This window comes from Aethalodelphis obliquidens, unplaced genomic scaffold, assembly GCF_003676395.1.
Source record: "Aethalodelphis obliquidens isolate GAN/ISIS:26980383/991018 unplaced genomic scaffold, ASM367639v1 scaffold27, whole genome shotgun sequence".
NCBI classification, from domain to species: domain Eukaryota; kingdom Metazoa; phylum Chordata; class Mammalia; order Artiodactyla; family Delphinidae; genus Aethalodelphis; species Aethalodelphis obliquidens.
This window is the reverse complement of record NW_020837971.1, coordinates 15,369,426-15,385,807: the sequence shown is the minus strand read 5'-3', so window position 1 is coordinate 15,385,807 and position 16,382 is coordinate 15,369,426. Positions and strand designations below refer to the sequence as shown.

Sequence of the window (16,382 nt, the reverse complement as noted above, 5' to 3'; positions counted from 1 at the left end):
AGCTACAAACGTGATGATTCCTGCGGCACTGATAAAGGTTCGCCTGACTTTCCATAACTCCCTTCCTTTATTCTGCTAGAGAATAATCCTCTATAAACATATTTAAATCACATCTTGAATATAAGCTATACATGTCAATTTTTTTTTTTACAGTATATAATTAATGAGTGGTCAGCACGGTGTATTGGAAAAGTATGGCCATAGAAATCAGGAGATCTGAAATTTAATTTTGATTTCAGAATGATCAGATTAAAACACAAGATAATATCATCTATTCCTCTTTGTCAATTATGGTCTAAGATAATTTTTTTTTCTTATATCTAAGAGAAAAATTATTTTCAGTTTGAATGAGTCTCACATAAACCCAACATGGGTATAAAAATGCAATAGTGAGACTTCTCAGGTTTTTCCTTCTCTCAATTCTACACATACTTCTTTTCTAATAATAAAATATTTTTCCTCAAAGAATAAATCAGCTTCTGACCACCCAGTGAGAGCCACATGGTTTTCTTTTTGAGACTTGGAAGGAGGTAATAAAGAGAGAATATCATTGTGGTATTGGCAATCACGGTATGTGCCATTGGACTCAACACTTCTGCCTAGAGTGTGTCAGGCTGTGGCCTGAAGCCTTTGTAGAAGCATCTCAAACAGGGAGGAATTCAACAAGCCAGTGTATGCCTGATATGATATAAAGCACACTCACAAAATCCCATAGTTCGTGTGCCGTTCTCATAGGCATACAGCAGGAACTTGTTACAAAAGCTGTCCCTTTATTTGTGGATTTGTGAGCACAGTACTTACGCTTTTTTGATAAATAATCTTCCAGGGGAGTACTTACCGTAGCAGCTGGTAGTCTTCTGTGCTGTTTCATTGCGTACACCCGGCATGAGCGTGATGCAAACTGTTATGCATGACCCTAGCCTTCTCTTTGCAATAAGGAGCACACACAATGCCATACCAAAGTGTTTATTGACATTCCTTGAAGGTGGCAGGATGGAAGAGAAAGCTCGGCCTGAGTATTACGTGACATTTCTCTTGTCAATATAAGCAAAATCAACCCAAAAACAAGGACTTCTCCTGCTATTGACTAAAACAAAGACTTTGAACAAAATCGTTATAGACATTTCCTTAGGTAAATTGGAAGCTTCAGGAAGTAGGTTAATGGAACAATATTTACTCTAAATATTACCTCTAGGCACCTTTTTTTCCACTAGAACAAAGGGACTACATGTCACTAACAAGAAAATAACACTTTCTCTTTTGGACTTTACGATAGCTGGAACATCCATCCCAGATTTTGATGATATAGTATTGCAGTAGTTTTAAGAATGAACACTCAAGTACATAATAATAATAAAGCACCACATTTGTTATGTAAAGTTCTAACTACTTTCATGTGAAAGTGTTTCATCTTGACTGGGAAAACATTTGTGGGAACTGAGAAATTTTCTGAACCCAAATTTGGGACACATGGTTTGACACACAGACTGATGGTGCCACAGATGTAACATTAGAACTGTTCTGGAAGGTCCAGCTCGTGGGCTGGCCACACAAATGCACTTACTGTTAAAGCACACATGGTCATGTATTAGAAGAGAAAAAGATTGAGATTCTGCATAAAGCCTGCCAACAAATCATATATCACTTTTTCTTAATTTTCTCACTGCATGACAATCGTGGTAGCAGTAAAAAATTTTCACAACCACGGTCAACTTATAGACATAGGGATGACAAAGAAATTAGTAGCTTTATAGTACTTCTCCTGATCCTGCAGAATCCATTTCTGTTTTTAGGATTATCACCTTCATATGATAGAATAAAATGGGATATCCATGAAATTATCATAAATATTTCATAGTATTTTTGAAGCATTTTTCTAATGGAAGCATAAGTATTCTCTTATTTATTGTTCTTATTTGTCTCCCAATCAAAGGTAATACACTCTTACTAAAAATAGCTCTAGGGCTTCCCTTGTGGCGCAGTGGTTGAGTCTGCCTGCCAATGCAGGGGACACGGGTTCGAGTCCTGGTCCAGGAAGATCCCACATGCCGTGGAGCAGCTGGGCTCGTGTGCCACAACTACTGAGCCTGTGCACCACAACTACTGAAGCCTGCGCGCCTAGAGCCTGTGCTCCGCAACAAGAGAAGCCACCACGATGAGAAGCCTGCGCACTTCAACGAAAAGTAGCCCCCGCTCGCCACAACTAGAGAAAGCCCGCGCGCAGCAACAAAGACCCAGTGCAGTTAAAAATAAAATAAATAAAATAAATTTAAAAGAAATAGCTCTAAAAGATCTTGTTTTAGGGAAATAGTGGTTTATAAATGATTAATTTTATACTATGCCTCCATGGAGAAAACTAATACTTTAAGTTAAAAGGAAATTTACACAAGGTAACAAATGGGTGAGATCTATCTTGTCCATTATGAATTATATGATTTGGGGTGGTTTGCACCTCCACCTGGTGAAATTAATAGCACAATCGAGTCCTATAGCTGTTTTGTTATATGTGTAAATATATATATATATATAATGTTATACATAATTTAAAATTCAGCCTCATATATGAGGGAATATTAACTGAAGAAACATCATCTGGGACAAAGAGAAATAAAGAGTTTTCCATAGCAACTCTCTGTCCTCCTCTTCTCTTTGTTTTCCTTCCTTAGGGATTCTGTGCAAGGCTGTAATGGAAATTGGGACCCTATTAAGCACACTTCACACTTTTTCAGGGACTCTGACACCAGTATGTCTTTCTGGAATTTTGTACTTTTATGAAATAGTGCTCCTGGATGCTTTGTGGGATATATCTGAGCCATGGCATTGGGTGGGGCAGTGGGAATAAGGAAAAGTTAGTTAAAAATCATTCATGCCCAAGTTTTCCATCTATATATAACTTCTATGCTACCTTGTTCCTTCTGTATGTGGGAAGAATAGTCATCAATTAATCTAATTAACAGATTAATTAGATATTTGTGTAAATTGTGAAGCTCCCCGGGAGCAGGTTCCATCTTCGGATCAGCCTTCTCCCTTGTCAATGTTCTAATAGAAGAACTGAAAAGAAGAACTGAATGCTTGAATTGAGTATTTACATACATCTAACACCAAATTCTAAAAATGAAAGATGCCCCCTGTACTAGAGATGCTATTCTATATAGGATGGTGAAACGATCTGCATCACCCTTATGTCCTGATTTCATAAACAACAGCTCCACATGCTGAAATGTGTCCTGAAGTTTACAGATCCCTCATTCTGTATTATGTAACTTACACATTCCATCATCCTATCTTGGTAAATATTCTTTTTAGACAACAACAGAAGGGCAGATTTCTGTAACACACATATTCCCTGATTGACAACAGGTACACAGCAGCAAGGGGTGCGCACGAGCATTCTAATCCCTGCTAAAGGAAGGTCTCCTTGTACAGTGCAGGAAGCACAATTAACACATTGTCTGGACGCAAACCAATATGAACTCTAGACCTGGCTCTGGATGAAATTAACTTTCCCACATTTCTCACATTTCTCCCTTGCTTAATATACTGAAGGACAACAATGTGACATTTCAACAGCTCTTTTCCCAGTGAAGAAAAACACTTTCATTAGTGACATATTTCAGACGACACGATAACAAGGTTAGACAAATAGCAAATGACCATCATGTTTGGGTTTATGGCAAATGTAATTGAGAGGTTAGGCTCTCCCTGGAGCCTGCAACTGTTGTTCTGAAAACACTACGTTTTCTGAGACGTCTCTTTACTGAATGCTAAAAGAAACTGGATCCCTATTTTGACACAAATCAGCGTGCCTTTGGGGAGTTAGGTCTTTGCTCCAGGAGGACCACTATGGAGGAAGGAGATGTATTATGTTGCCCTTTGGGGGGTTAGGTCTTGCGCCAGGGATGACTGCTACGGAGGAAGGAGATGTATCATATTGCCCTTGATTCCTAACAAGCACCATCGCTCTCTGCGGCTTCCGATTTAGTGCGGTCCCTGTGGACAATCAGATGTGAAGGAATTTGAACACCCTGATGAAGGAAAAAAAAAAAAACCATGAAAAAATGAAAACACTATCAAAGTTGAAATAAAAGTTTGTTTGCCAAACAGGTAATTACTTGGCTTGAACAAAAGTCATGGGATTATCAGGACATTTTTCTTCCTCTGGGAAGGAGACCTGTGGCTAGATGGAACAAAGCAAAAGAAAACAGTACAGGACTCAAGTATTCAGACCAACTGAATATGTTCTTCTAATATGCCCTGATGCCCTTCTCCCCTTTCTCCTGTTTGCTTCAACGCGTTCTATACAACACAATGGGGGTAGACGCCTCGTTGTTTATGCTACATAATGAGATCTCCTTCTTGGACTTGTGCACAAGTTTGTGCTTCTTGGGTGGTGGGTGTTCACGGGGGGTGCACCTCCCTCCCCCCCCAGGACTTCTCTGAACTCAAGTCGAGCCACAATCCCCACAACCATTGGGATGCCCTGTGTTGCATCAGCAGGAGGTGTTTTTCTTAGTGTTATTATTGGTTGGAAAGTGTAACATTTGCACCATATGTCTAGGCTAGTTCCAGGTGACGGGACCAATGCCACATATGAATCATGAGTTGAATGTATCAAAATTGTGGTGTTGTCACTGCTGTTTTTGGATGGATTGGATGCCCAGGGAAAAAGTAGAGTGGGAGGAAAAGAAAGAGTTGATCAGCTCCTATTCTGGCGTCTGTTGTTAGAAATTATTAAAAATGGTGGCTCTGCTCAGAAGAGATGGGTGTAGAAAAGCTCGGAATGCTTAATGCTCAAACTTCCCCTTAAATCATAGAAATGGAAGTAAACATTTATTACCATTTGGTCAAGTGTAGCATAACTTGCATTCATATTTCATTGTCAGTAATGGAGGTATGTGGAGATATACACAGACCTTGAGACAGCTGTTTGTTTGTTTGTTTGTTTTTAAATATTGCATACAGGCTAGCAGTTCATTGAAAGTAGAGGAGATAAGCCTGAAGGTAAGATCTGAGAAGAAGGCAATGCTTCATGCACAGCTCGTCAATCCTGATTTGGTTTGAAAACGAAAATCATGGAATACCAAAATCAAAGGAGAGTTGATTCAGGGAAAGGGAAAGGATGATGTCACTGGCCAGGAAAAGTTTTGAGTTCCTCATTCAAGTCCAAAGGTGCTGGTTTCTTCTACCGCCGTTAACAGCTTTTCATACAACATGGAGTACGAGGGATAAGGTGGAAGATCCAATCGATTGAAGCACGTGTGTGCCCTGAATGGGGGAGAAAAGGCTGGTCAAGGTGTTTGTTTCAATGGTACAACTGGCTTGGCTAGTTCTGTGATCAGTCTGAATCTGAGAATCAAAAGTGAATCTAAAGAGGGTAAAACCATGTTTTAGGACCACCATAACACACTTGCAAACTAAGAAGCACAGCCTTGGGTTTCCCTGGTGGCGCAGTGGTTAAGAATCCGCCTGCTAATGCAGGGCACACGGGTTTGAGCCCTGGTCCGGGAAGTTCCCACATGCCGCAGAGCAACTAAGCCCGTGCGCCACAACTACTGAGCCTGTACTCTAGAGCCCTCGAGCCACAACTACTGAAGCCTGCACGTCTACAACCCGTGCTCCGCAACAAGAGAAGCCACCGCAATGAGAAGCCTGCGCACCGCAATGAAGAGTAGCCCCTGCTGGCTGCAACTAGCGATAGCCCGCACGCAGCAACGAAGACCCAATGCAGCCAAAAATAAATAAATAAAATAAATAAATAATTTTTAAAAAATGAAAAAAAAAGAGAACCACAGCCTTCCAGACAGGAATAGACCAGTTGAAGGACTGGAATATCTAGAAACTGGAGGGGTGGGTTTGCATTTGGAAGCAAACCACGCCATACTAGCACTGCACTAGCAAACCAGCGACATTTTACAACTGAGAGATGAAGTTGGATGTGGCCAGCAAAGGAACATAATTAGTATTAGAGGATTATGTTCCCAAGTCTCCTTGCCCAGCTCTGATTTCTGGGCCTCTGTAAACCCTGTGCATTGACCTAGAGGTGCCAACGGATGCCCTGGAACTCTCGAGATCCAATGCCCCATCGAGGCAGGTGTGACGGAGCAATGACAGTCCGACTCCTTTACCATTCATAGTGGGGCCTGCTTAACCTGAAGCAGAGATGCCGCATTTCCAAGAACAGCTGAGCTTGGGGGCTAATCCTCCCTGGATGCCTGCGGCATCCCGGTGCCACCTGCCCTGGGTTCAGCTTATTTGGTCATGTACTTCATCCTGCGGGCCCATCTGTGTGGGCCAGTGTTTGGCCTAGACAAGGAACGGCTTTCCCCGCTATGTGCCAATGCGTGGACCAGGACCAGACCCTGCTAACCAAGTGAAGAGGGGCAGAAAAATGCCAAGTGTGCTTCTGGAACTGGCTGAGTTAGCCAGGAGCAGGATATGGGCAGACAGCATCTTCTTGGTTTTTTTTTATCTAATCATTTTCACTGTCACTCCCAAGTGGAAATAATACAGAAAAAACAAATCCTATTTAGAAGATAGCTGGGATCAGATTAATTCTGTAAAAGATAATTTTTGGGAACTGAAAACAGTAGCCAATGGCCCCTCTTCAAGACCTAGTCTGAACACCCAGAGTTTCTTCAAGAGTTGTTCTCGGTCCATTAATCTATAGGCCTGGTTAACTCTTCAATAAATCCTAGTTTGTAATCTAGAATGAATGAACACAATCAAATCACGATTTGATTCCTCATTCCTAAGTCCTCGCCGCTCTCCACGTGTGGTCCTGACAGCACGGAGGACCTGCTTACTTCATTACCTGGGCACTGGACCCACGGCTCCCAGGTGGGCTGGGGTCGTGGACAGAATCTGGAACCAGGGTTCGGAAGACCTCTATTCTGGTCACGGTGCAGCCACTGACTAGCTTTATAACCTTGGGAAAGTCAACGAATCTTCCTGAGCCTCAGTCTTCTCACTTATAAAATGGGATAATAATACACATTCCGTGCACCTCAGAGGGCTGGTGTGAGGACAGCACATAGATGCCTTTCGTAAACCGTGAATCATCATTTGAGCATCAGGGTCGCTTACTAATCATGCGACCACCATTGCAGTCATGACTTTAGGAACTGTGTCACCCACGTGGGGACTTCAGACCCTTGGCCTCTTCCACGTGACTGCAAGCAAATGAATCAGCCTCATCTCGTGTTTGTGAAGTTGATATTTTGGGACTCCACTGGATCTGTTCAGTTGTGTCGTGTCAGATTCCACTCTGTAGGTGTTATTCTAGGGTTCCAGCATTTTGAGATCATTTTGGACGGTACTACGTGTGATACTGCTAACCTGTGTCATCTACACAGTCAATCTCTCCGTCTCCTCGAGGTTTTCCAAGTTACCAACTAAAATGTGCACCAAGACAGTACCGAAGCCGGTCTTGCTCCTCTGCAGTAGAGACCACTCTAAGTTTGGTTACGAGCAAATGATGGAAAGAGGCAGCACCGCTACCGCGTGCGGCTGTGAGGCCAGTTCTTTAAGTGTGACTCCTTTTCAAGTCATCTTCTCCCACCGCCCAACTACGGCCTCAATCTCCGGACAGCTTCTCACTCTATCACTGCTGAATCTACTCTTTTCCAAGTTTGTCAATGACCTCTCGATTCCCCAATCCAGAGGCACATTTTCTATGCCCACCTCCTCAGGCTGTTTGAAAGCATCTGACAGCTCTTCCTCTGAACATCTCTCTTCCCTTGGCTTCTTTTTTTTTTTTTTGCGGTACACGGGCCTCTCACTGTTGTGGCCTCTCCCGCTGCGGAGTACAGGCTCCGGACGCGCAGGCTCAGCAGCCATGGCTCACGGGCCTAGCTGCTCCGCGGCACGTGGGATCCTCCCGGAACGGGACACGAACCCACGTCCCCTGCATCGGCAGGCGGACTCTCAACCACTGTGCCACCAGGGAAACCCTTCCCTTGGCTTCTTGATGGCTTCTCAGTGGCTGTCAGTTTCTCTTAGGGACTCCCAATGGCTCCCTCATGCCTCCTTTGTAGCCTGACAGCCTACAGAGCAGGGCTTCCCACCCGGCACCACTGACACTTTGAGCTTGATGACTCTCCACCGGGAGGGACTGTCCTGTGTCTTGTAGGTGTTTCGCAGCATCCTTGGTCTCTATCTGAGAGAAGCCAGGAGGACTCCTCCCCGACAACCAAAAATGTCTCCAGACATTGCCAAGTGTCCCCTGCGGGGACACAATCACCTCTTTCCTGCCCTCCCCCATCCCTATAGAGTAAGCCAACTACCAACTTAACCAGGCCTCCACCTTCATCCTGGGCTTGGGCTCAGTTTACATCTGCACTGAAGCATGTTTGTGTTAGAATTTTAGTCCTGTTAATCCGCCCATGACTCATACTTCTGTTGCCCCTGGTCGCTACTCTAAATGTAAACCCCTAAGGTTTTCTCCTCTCCTTCTTATCTCCACGCTGCCTGTGCTGGGTCTACCCTGACCAGCTCCCGAGTTTTCTTTCCTCCCAAGCCTTTCCTTGTCAAGTTCCTCAGTAAGGAAACTCTCCCACCTCCTGGTCTGGATGTGGCCTCCAAGCTCTGGATGTGGTTCTCAGCACTCAGGAGTGGAGATGGTCACCGTTCACCCTGCTGCATGCTGGGCTGTGGATGGATGAGCGACTTTTCCACTCCCCACTGCCCATTCTACATCATTACTTTTCAATCTTTGATCAAACATTTCTGTTCCTCTGAATCTCATGCCATTTAGATATTTTTTCCCCCAAACTACAGGTTTTGTCCGGCATTTTATTTCAATGAAATAGGATAGGGTAGGAAATAGTGTATTACCTGCAGGTAATAAGGATGAAGTATTGTTTTGAAGAACATGTGTTTCAGATACACACACACAGGAGTACCTATGCATGTATTGTGTTGGGATGTGAAGGGCCCTTCTCTCTGTGGGCTGTAGTTAAGACACGTTTGACCATCAGTGATCTAGACGTACCTTCCACACCTTCTGACCCTCTGGGTAACACATTTATTAAAATCTCTGGTACTTGGCTTAAATGCTCTCCATTTTCAGGTCTTCCCACCAGACTGTGTAGCATCTGAGTCCACTTGGTTGGCTGTTCAGTGCCCTGGCCTGCCAGCTCCTTGACCCCAACCTCCGTGACCATTTCACCCCTCTTATGCTCCAGCGATGGTGGTTTATGAAGTTTCTTCACCAGGCACTGTAAACTTAGAGCCTAGAAACCTCTTCCCCCAGAGTCCTTTGTCCTAATCCCCACACACTCTGGAAAGCACGGACTTGGCCTGATGTATGGTTTTGTTGTGACGCTCCCTCGTCTGGGAGGCCAGCTGCCTTTCTAGAGGGAAGGTCTGAGGAGAATGCAGCTCGTCAGAGCGTGGGTTGCACACGGGGCTCACGGTCTCTGGGGAGCCCCGGGTCACCCCGAGGGTGTTCGGTGCTCCTGCTTGCCTCAGGCTTCTATCACCTGCCATATGGCCAGGCCAGGTCTTTCCGAACTACCATTATTGGAATCCAGAGGTTATTTCTTTCTCTCCACACATAGGTGACACTTTCTAGGTTCTTGGATCATCAGAAAATGCACAAGGGAGACTAGTCGGGGGTTACTACTCAGAGGGTCGTCTTCATTGTCCCCTTAGAGGCATCTCAACACTTGATTCTTGGGGCCCTTCTGGCCTATGGCGAAGTCCCCGCTTCCCCCAAGAACCCTCTCTGGGATTCGCGGGGCAGCAGCCTTTTTAGGAGCGCCTTGGCCCAGATGTGCTGAGCCTGTTCGTACGCCTGACGTCCACCCTGTAAGTTCTCTGTGTGGGTTGATAGGATTAATGCACATTTCAAAGCTTCCCAGAGCATATATGTAATTAGACTCAATCTCTGACCCCAAATGACAAAAGCAGTGACTTCCCTTTCCTAAAGAGTAAAACAGACTCCCCAGCAGGTCTTCTCTCCGTGGCCCACCAAACTCTCTCTATCAACTGCGTCCCCTGCGAGTGTCGCACTGGACGTCTTGTCCTCCAGGCCAGTTTGGTGATCTTTCCTGAACACAGCTGACCCTTCCCACCCCCAGGCTTTGCTCCTGTTGTGGCTTCGGCCCAGAATCCCCTCCACCCTTCCTTGCCCCTCAGGGCTCCCCTAAATGCCAGCTTCTCTGTGTCATCGTCTCCTGTCAACTCAATCAGGTTTAGGTCTCTGTTCTACAAACTCACAGCATCCTGCTTTTATCTTCCCTTCCTACTGCCCCTCTGATTGCACCTGGAGTCGTAACGACTTACTCTTCCGCTCCGTTCCTCCCTAGACTGTAAGCCCCTCTGGGCAGGTTCATTGCTGTAGCTCAGGCCCTCCTTCAGGTGCACACTGAGGTGCCCACTATGAGAGAATCATCAAATGTGACTCAAATTCACTCCTCTAAAGTAAGAGCAAAATGTTTCCCAAAAACCTCATCCTCCAAATCTATCATTCAACTCGACAAATGGAAATCTTGCCTTTTTAGCCTTATTTTCTTGCCAGACTTCGTTCAGCAGGTTCAATGCTCAGCAGAGCCGTGCAAATGAGCACTGAGGGTCTGCTGATCAAAGTGGGTGAAACCAGGGCTGAAAAGTGCCCCGACGCTTTAGACTGTTATTAACCAGCTGGGCATGCACTCTGCTTCCTGGGCCTGCTAATACGCACCGTCATCAGGTGAATTATCTCTGGGATGCTAGAAAGTCTAGGAAAGCTAGATGAAAATTATAGTTCAGTCAATCCTTCCACAATAGGGATTTAGCAAAGTGTCTGGGAGGCCACGTAGAAATACAGCTGAATTAAATACGAATCTTCTGTTATAATTAGAAAATATCACAGTAGAAGAAAATAATGTGGATCAATCTTATGTTTGCTGAGCGGGTTTTAATACTATAGTACCTACACAGAAGTATCTCTTTAGTGCTCCTTATTTCACCAATGAGGAATATGCTACCCAAAGTGGCACAGAAAGGACGGAGGAAGTGTTGGGATGAAAACTCATGGTGCAGGGAATTCATTCCGTTAAACTGGAGCCCTAGTGCCTCCTTTTTTTGCATTATCTTACAATAATTTCATCAATAGCTTACTGTATAGAAGCCACTATAGAGACCGGAGATATACACGTGGTCTTGTCTGCACACATTTTGAAACACAGTAGGAAAAATGCAACATGCACATGCTAACTACTCCAGGGAATATCAAGTGTATCCAGTGCTACGTCATAGTGAGACAGGCTGGGACCTGGGATCCTTTACTGCAGTGCTTGCACCTGGACAAACATCTCCTTGAGCAACAGAATACAAAGAAACTCGAAGGGACTAAAAATAACTGCAGGCACGGGCAGTTAGGGGCAATTATGAACAATAAGATACAAAAAGGCCACAAACCAACTGCCACTTCTGAGATGCCGGGAGCAAAAACGGGGGACTGTGCGTGATCCCTGCACACAGCCCCACCAAGGGGGTGTGCAGAGTACCGAAGCCCCGCCTCTGGCCCCACCCAGCCATTGGCCCCCACCCTCACCCCATTTAAGGGAACAGCTAACCACCCTGCCTTGGGGGCGAGTCCCAGTAAACCCTTTCCTGAATTTGTCTGGCCTCTTATCAATTTCTGTTGATTAAAGAGTCCAAGAACCCGGGTGGGTAACAGTAGAAGTCCAGACACAGTGCTGGCAGGACCACTTTGGACGCTCCCCCAGATGAGGCATTCCTCTTTAAATTAAATTGGGCTACGTAGGACTGACACATGGACCGTGATACCACTAGCCCACATACCATCAGTCAACAAAAAATCACTAAGAATATGGTCTAAACGCACCTCCCCGAGACTTCTCACCCACACCTTTCACTAATGACTCACAGAACACTACTTTGGGTGGCAGGAAAGAATTCCATCCCAACGGTTAAGTGCCCAAGCTCAAATGACAAAGGGTACTTGGCCTTCTTCGGCAGGTTTCCCAAAGGTGGGCAGGAGCTCCATACCTGGGGAGAGATGTAATTTTCCCCCATTTCTCTATGCAAAAGCGCCGAAGCCCGTTGCTCCCTCGAAGGGCTGCGAAGCCTTCGTAGGGCACGCTTGAGGTCCCCGTGACGAACTGCAGTAATCTGAGTCTCTGCTCGTTGTTGAAACGTTCCACCGCAGCCCAGAACCAGCGGATCACGAGATGCCCATCGTGATAACCTGAGTGGAGCAGGAGGGAGACCGAGAGGATGTGTAGAGGGGAGGAGGGAGTGGTGGGGGGGAGATGAAATACACATCAGGTGTGCCAAGAACTGAACAGCAGCTCTTGATCTGCTGATTTCTCTCGTGATGGCCTTTCGGTAGGTCTAAAACAATTTGTACAACGGACTCCAATTTAAAAACAAAAGTCTATTTAGAAAATAGGCACTTTGTAAAAAGGCTGTATGCTGTGAGGGATGTCCTCAGAGATGTTTGCTTTCTATCTAAACAACTGGGACCCCGGGAGTCCTTTTCCTGCCTGATATAAATGTGGACAAGGAGTGACGAGGCCTGGTAGAGATCTTTGGGGTTCCGAAGAGACAAAGCTCTCTACGAATATGGTATTTCCTGGTATTGTCTTTGTTCTGATGTCTTAGCTCTCGGGACCCACATACTGTGGCGCGTCTAGGACTTAAGAAAGGCTGGAGGTGAATGTGAAACTTGGTCCACGGAAGATGCCGGGCTCTCCAAGTGCCCTTGGAGCCGCTGCCCCCAGATCAGCCCTGGGCCGCAAAGAGTTGGGCCCATGGAAGTAGTATGGGGCCTCTCACAGGACAGTAAGGAAACCAAGCTTGGAGCAATCCCTTATGATAAGGTAGATGATTCCGCACTGACTGCAAATGCACGAAACACTCAAAGATGCAGAAATCTATGTGGACTGGGGCAGAAAGAAGGAAAGCTTCATAAGGGAAGGGAGGTGTGAGTTTGGCATGTGAAGGGCTTGTGGGAGTGCAGGAGGGGAAATAGAGAATGATAAGAATGCGGAATCAATATGCAGGGAACAGCAAGCCGACTAGACCAGCATAGACCAGCACAGGGGTTCTGCTGAGGACTGAAGGGACCTTGCTGGGAACTCAGAGGCCTTAATAGCTAGGCAGAGACACTGTGACTTGACACCTTAGGTCGGTGGCTTTCCTACCAAGCCAGGAAGGGCCTAGTGGTCCCACAGAGGTTTCCTGCTACATGGCTGAGTGTACCGGGGAGACAAGGTAGGCTTAGATGATGGGCCCCTTGTTCACCCTCTATTATATTGATAGGGGTTTCTCTGTAATATTTTACATGAAGAAAGGATTTTCAGCTTAAAGAACGTTCAAAGTTTCTAAGTAATAAGGAGCTTGATTGTTTTGTGGGGCGGGAAATGCCCTGATCAAAATAAATGTTTCAGGAAGGCTGGTACGGCAGCGTGAAGGTGAATAGCTAGGAGGGGTCAGACATTAGATTTGGAGAGATGACAGTGAGAACCGTGTTGCAGCAAACCAGGATTGATGTGAAGAGGGCTTCACTTCTACAGGGAGCAGGACACCCTTTCCTGCCAGCAAACGACCCAGCTCTGGAGATGGCCCGTGGACGGTGGCGTTCTCTGGAACGCATCTCCACCGAGTTATGCCAGAGACGACCAGCAGGGATTACTGTCACCCAAAGGAAAGTCTAGGTTGGAAGCTGGCGGAAGGCATGGACCAGAGCCTACTTTGCACACGTACTGAAGTAAGGCCAAGTTTTCTGTAACCTTCAAAAAGTGATATTATTTTATATTTATATTATCACTACATATGGAATATATATATGAACAGTATTCAGCCATAAAAGGGAATGCAGTAGTGAATCATACTACAACGTGAACAAACCTTACTAAGTGAAAGAAGCCGGACCCCAAAGGCCACATACAGTATCATTCTATTTACATGAGGTATCCGGCACTGGTACATCCACAGAGACAGAAGGCACACTGAGGTTTGCTGGGGTGGGAGGATGGGGGAGAAAGGGGGAGTAACTGCTTCCTGGGTCCAGGGTTTCCTTTGAGAATGAGGAAAACGTTTTAGAATTAGCTAGAGGGGATGGTCGCACCACACTGTGAGTGCGCTAAACGCCACCGCATTGTTCCCTTTAAAATGATTAATTTCATGTTATGTCAGTTTCACCTCAATAACATTTGTTAAAAAGTGACAGACTGTGTCTCTGAGAGCTGATCCATCAACAAGCCCCGCTCGCTCACCTCCCCGGTACTCAGCGTTGTTCCGCCAGTCGACCAGGTCGATCTCCGCCGTGCCTGCGATCACCAGCTCCAGCTCCCTGGCATCGAACACGGAGACCAGCCTCGAGTCCACCACCTGAAATCCACATTAGGCCTCAGCCTCCAGGCTCAACCTCCTGGAGAGGTTACATTCATGATTATTTCTGTGGGTTAAGCTGGGAGGCTGACCATTGTTTACACCTTTTTCCCCCAATGTAGCTATCACGTTTAAGTTCAGAATCATGAGCATTTTGAGACACTACCCCTTCATGAGCTGGGAACTCAAAAAGGGTCTGCTGCTTTTCACTACTGTGATAGTCCCTCTCGGAATGATGTTATGAATAAGCCTGACTTGACCTTCCAGTGTCACATTTAAGTTTCCAAATAACATTGCCTTTTGAAGGCAAAAAGTCCAAGTCCCTGGACTCCTCTCCTCTACATAAAGGGATCCTCTCCTCTACATAAAACTAGGACTTATTTCCTAGGAATGGACGTTATATATTAAAATGATTGTCTTTTCCTTCCTTTCTCCCCTTACTTCCTGAATTCCTCCTTCAAAGATCCGGGAAGATCTGCTTGGTTAGGGTTCTAAGCTCTGGCTTTACATCTTGTTGCCAAATATATCAGGTACAACTGAACACCTGCAGTGGGTACCTCCTTTAATCAAACCAGTGGACCAGCCAGTCACCCACGCTGTTCTCCATCACAGCAGCAAAGAAAACCTTCCAACACCCAAACCCTTGTTTCTAAATTGCAAAAGTTTAACCATGTCAATTTTTGGTGCACACAAAGGCTAGCAGTTGTCACTGTCCTTTTTTTTTTATTACTATTGATCTCTGATGCTTTTTTTAAAAAACTTTTTTTAATTGAATGAAAGATTCTTTAAATTCTATAGTGCTTTAGAATTTTCAAAAGTTTCACACACGTGATTTCATACAATCCCATAATACGTCACTGTCCTGATTTACCATCTCAGCATGGATCATGTGGTACAAAGTGACACTAGGAGCATGTCTCCTTTTATTGTGTTTTGCTTTATTGCATTCTACAGATACTGCATTTTTTTACAAATTGAAGGTTTGGGGCAACCCTGCATCATCAGATGATGGTTAGTTTTTTCAGTAATAAAGTATTTTTTCAATAAGTTATGTACATTGTTTTTTCTAGACATAATGCTATTGCACACTTAGTAGACTACAGTACAGTGTAAACATAACTCTTATAAGCACTAGGAAACCGAACAATTCAGGTGACGCTTTATTGTGACATCGGTTTTATTGCCATGGTCTGGAACTAAACCTGCAGTATCTCCGAGGTCTGCCTGTGTAAGAAAATAAAAGTCAAGCGAGAGCGGACAAGGCCCTCCACTTCATTTCACTCATTTTTATTTCACTGAGTGAAAGGAGATGCAACACGCACATGTCTTGGCAGGAGGTGTCATGTGTTTTCACAGGTGGCACAGCAGGGCCACACCAATGCCAGTTTTGTGAGAACACGAGAGCTGGGTTTCCCAGAGAACTCTGACCCCTCACCCTCCACCCCCAGGAGGCCCTCTTTGCACGCTGGTGAGTAGAGCTGAGCCCTCTTCCTGCCTTGCTTGTCCTCTCCCTTCTCCTAACAAGCTGTGTCGGGGGCGAAGGCCTGGCGTGCCTGCCGAGCCTGGGTCTCACCTCGTAGAAGCCCCGGACCAGGGCCTCGGTCTGCTGCACCGCTCCGCGCTCCACCCGCCACCTCACCATCCTCTCGATGTACTCTTTCTTGTTCTTTTCTGTCACTGGGGTGTTCGCTCCTCCAGACTTTAACTCCCTCTCCGTTACCTTGTGGGGAAACAAAGATCATGATGCTTGTTGACTCAGCTTATCTTGCAGTGAGACAGATCGATTTTAGGAGGATGAACTCTGCAAAAAGTCGTCTTCACAAGCATTTGGCATCATTACTTTCTTGCTTCTTTTTCCTTTCCTGGAAGTTACTAGAAAGGTTCTGGTTGTTCTAAGCAGATACTTCAGTACCTTAGAAGCATTTTTGTTTTATAAAGAGAAAATGTGTTTCTTTAACTCAAGAGGCTTAATGGAAATAAAAGAAAAATGCCCCTGGTTGTCCCTAAATGGACTGGAATGTCCTTATCCTATAGTCACATAC

General features: G+C 45.4%; 1 protein-coding gene across 1 annotated transcript in view; it reads right to left on the bottom strand.

Annotated features, from left to right (window-relative positions):
- Positions 1 to 4,914: 4,914 nt before the first annotated feature.
- The window catches only part of HECW1 (HECT, C2 and WW domain containing E3 ubiquitin protein ligase 1), a 260,620-nt gene continuing 249,152 nt past the window's right edge, over positions 4,915 to 16,382 (bottom strand). The window contains exons 24-27 of the mRNA XM_027123988.1: positions 15,914 to 16,060; positions 14,226 to 14,340; positions 11,995 to 12,193; positions 4,915 to 5,265 (exon numbers count right to left, since the gene is read on the bottom strand). Of these exons, the coding sequence (XP_026979789.1) occupies positions 5,154 to 5,265; positions 11,995 to 12,193; positions 14,226 to 14,340; positions 15,914 to 16,060 (573 nt within the window). The 3' untranslated portion in view covers positions 4,915 to 5,153. The remainder of the gene's footprint in view (positions 5,266 to 11,994; positions 12,194 to 14,225; positions 14,341 to 15,913; positions 16,061 to 16,382) is intronic.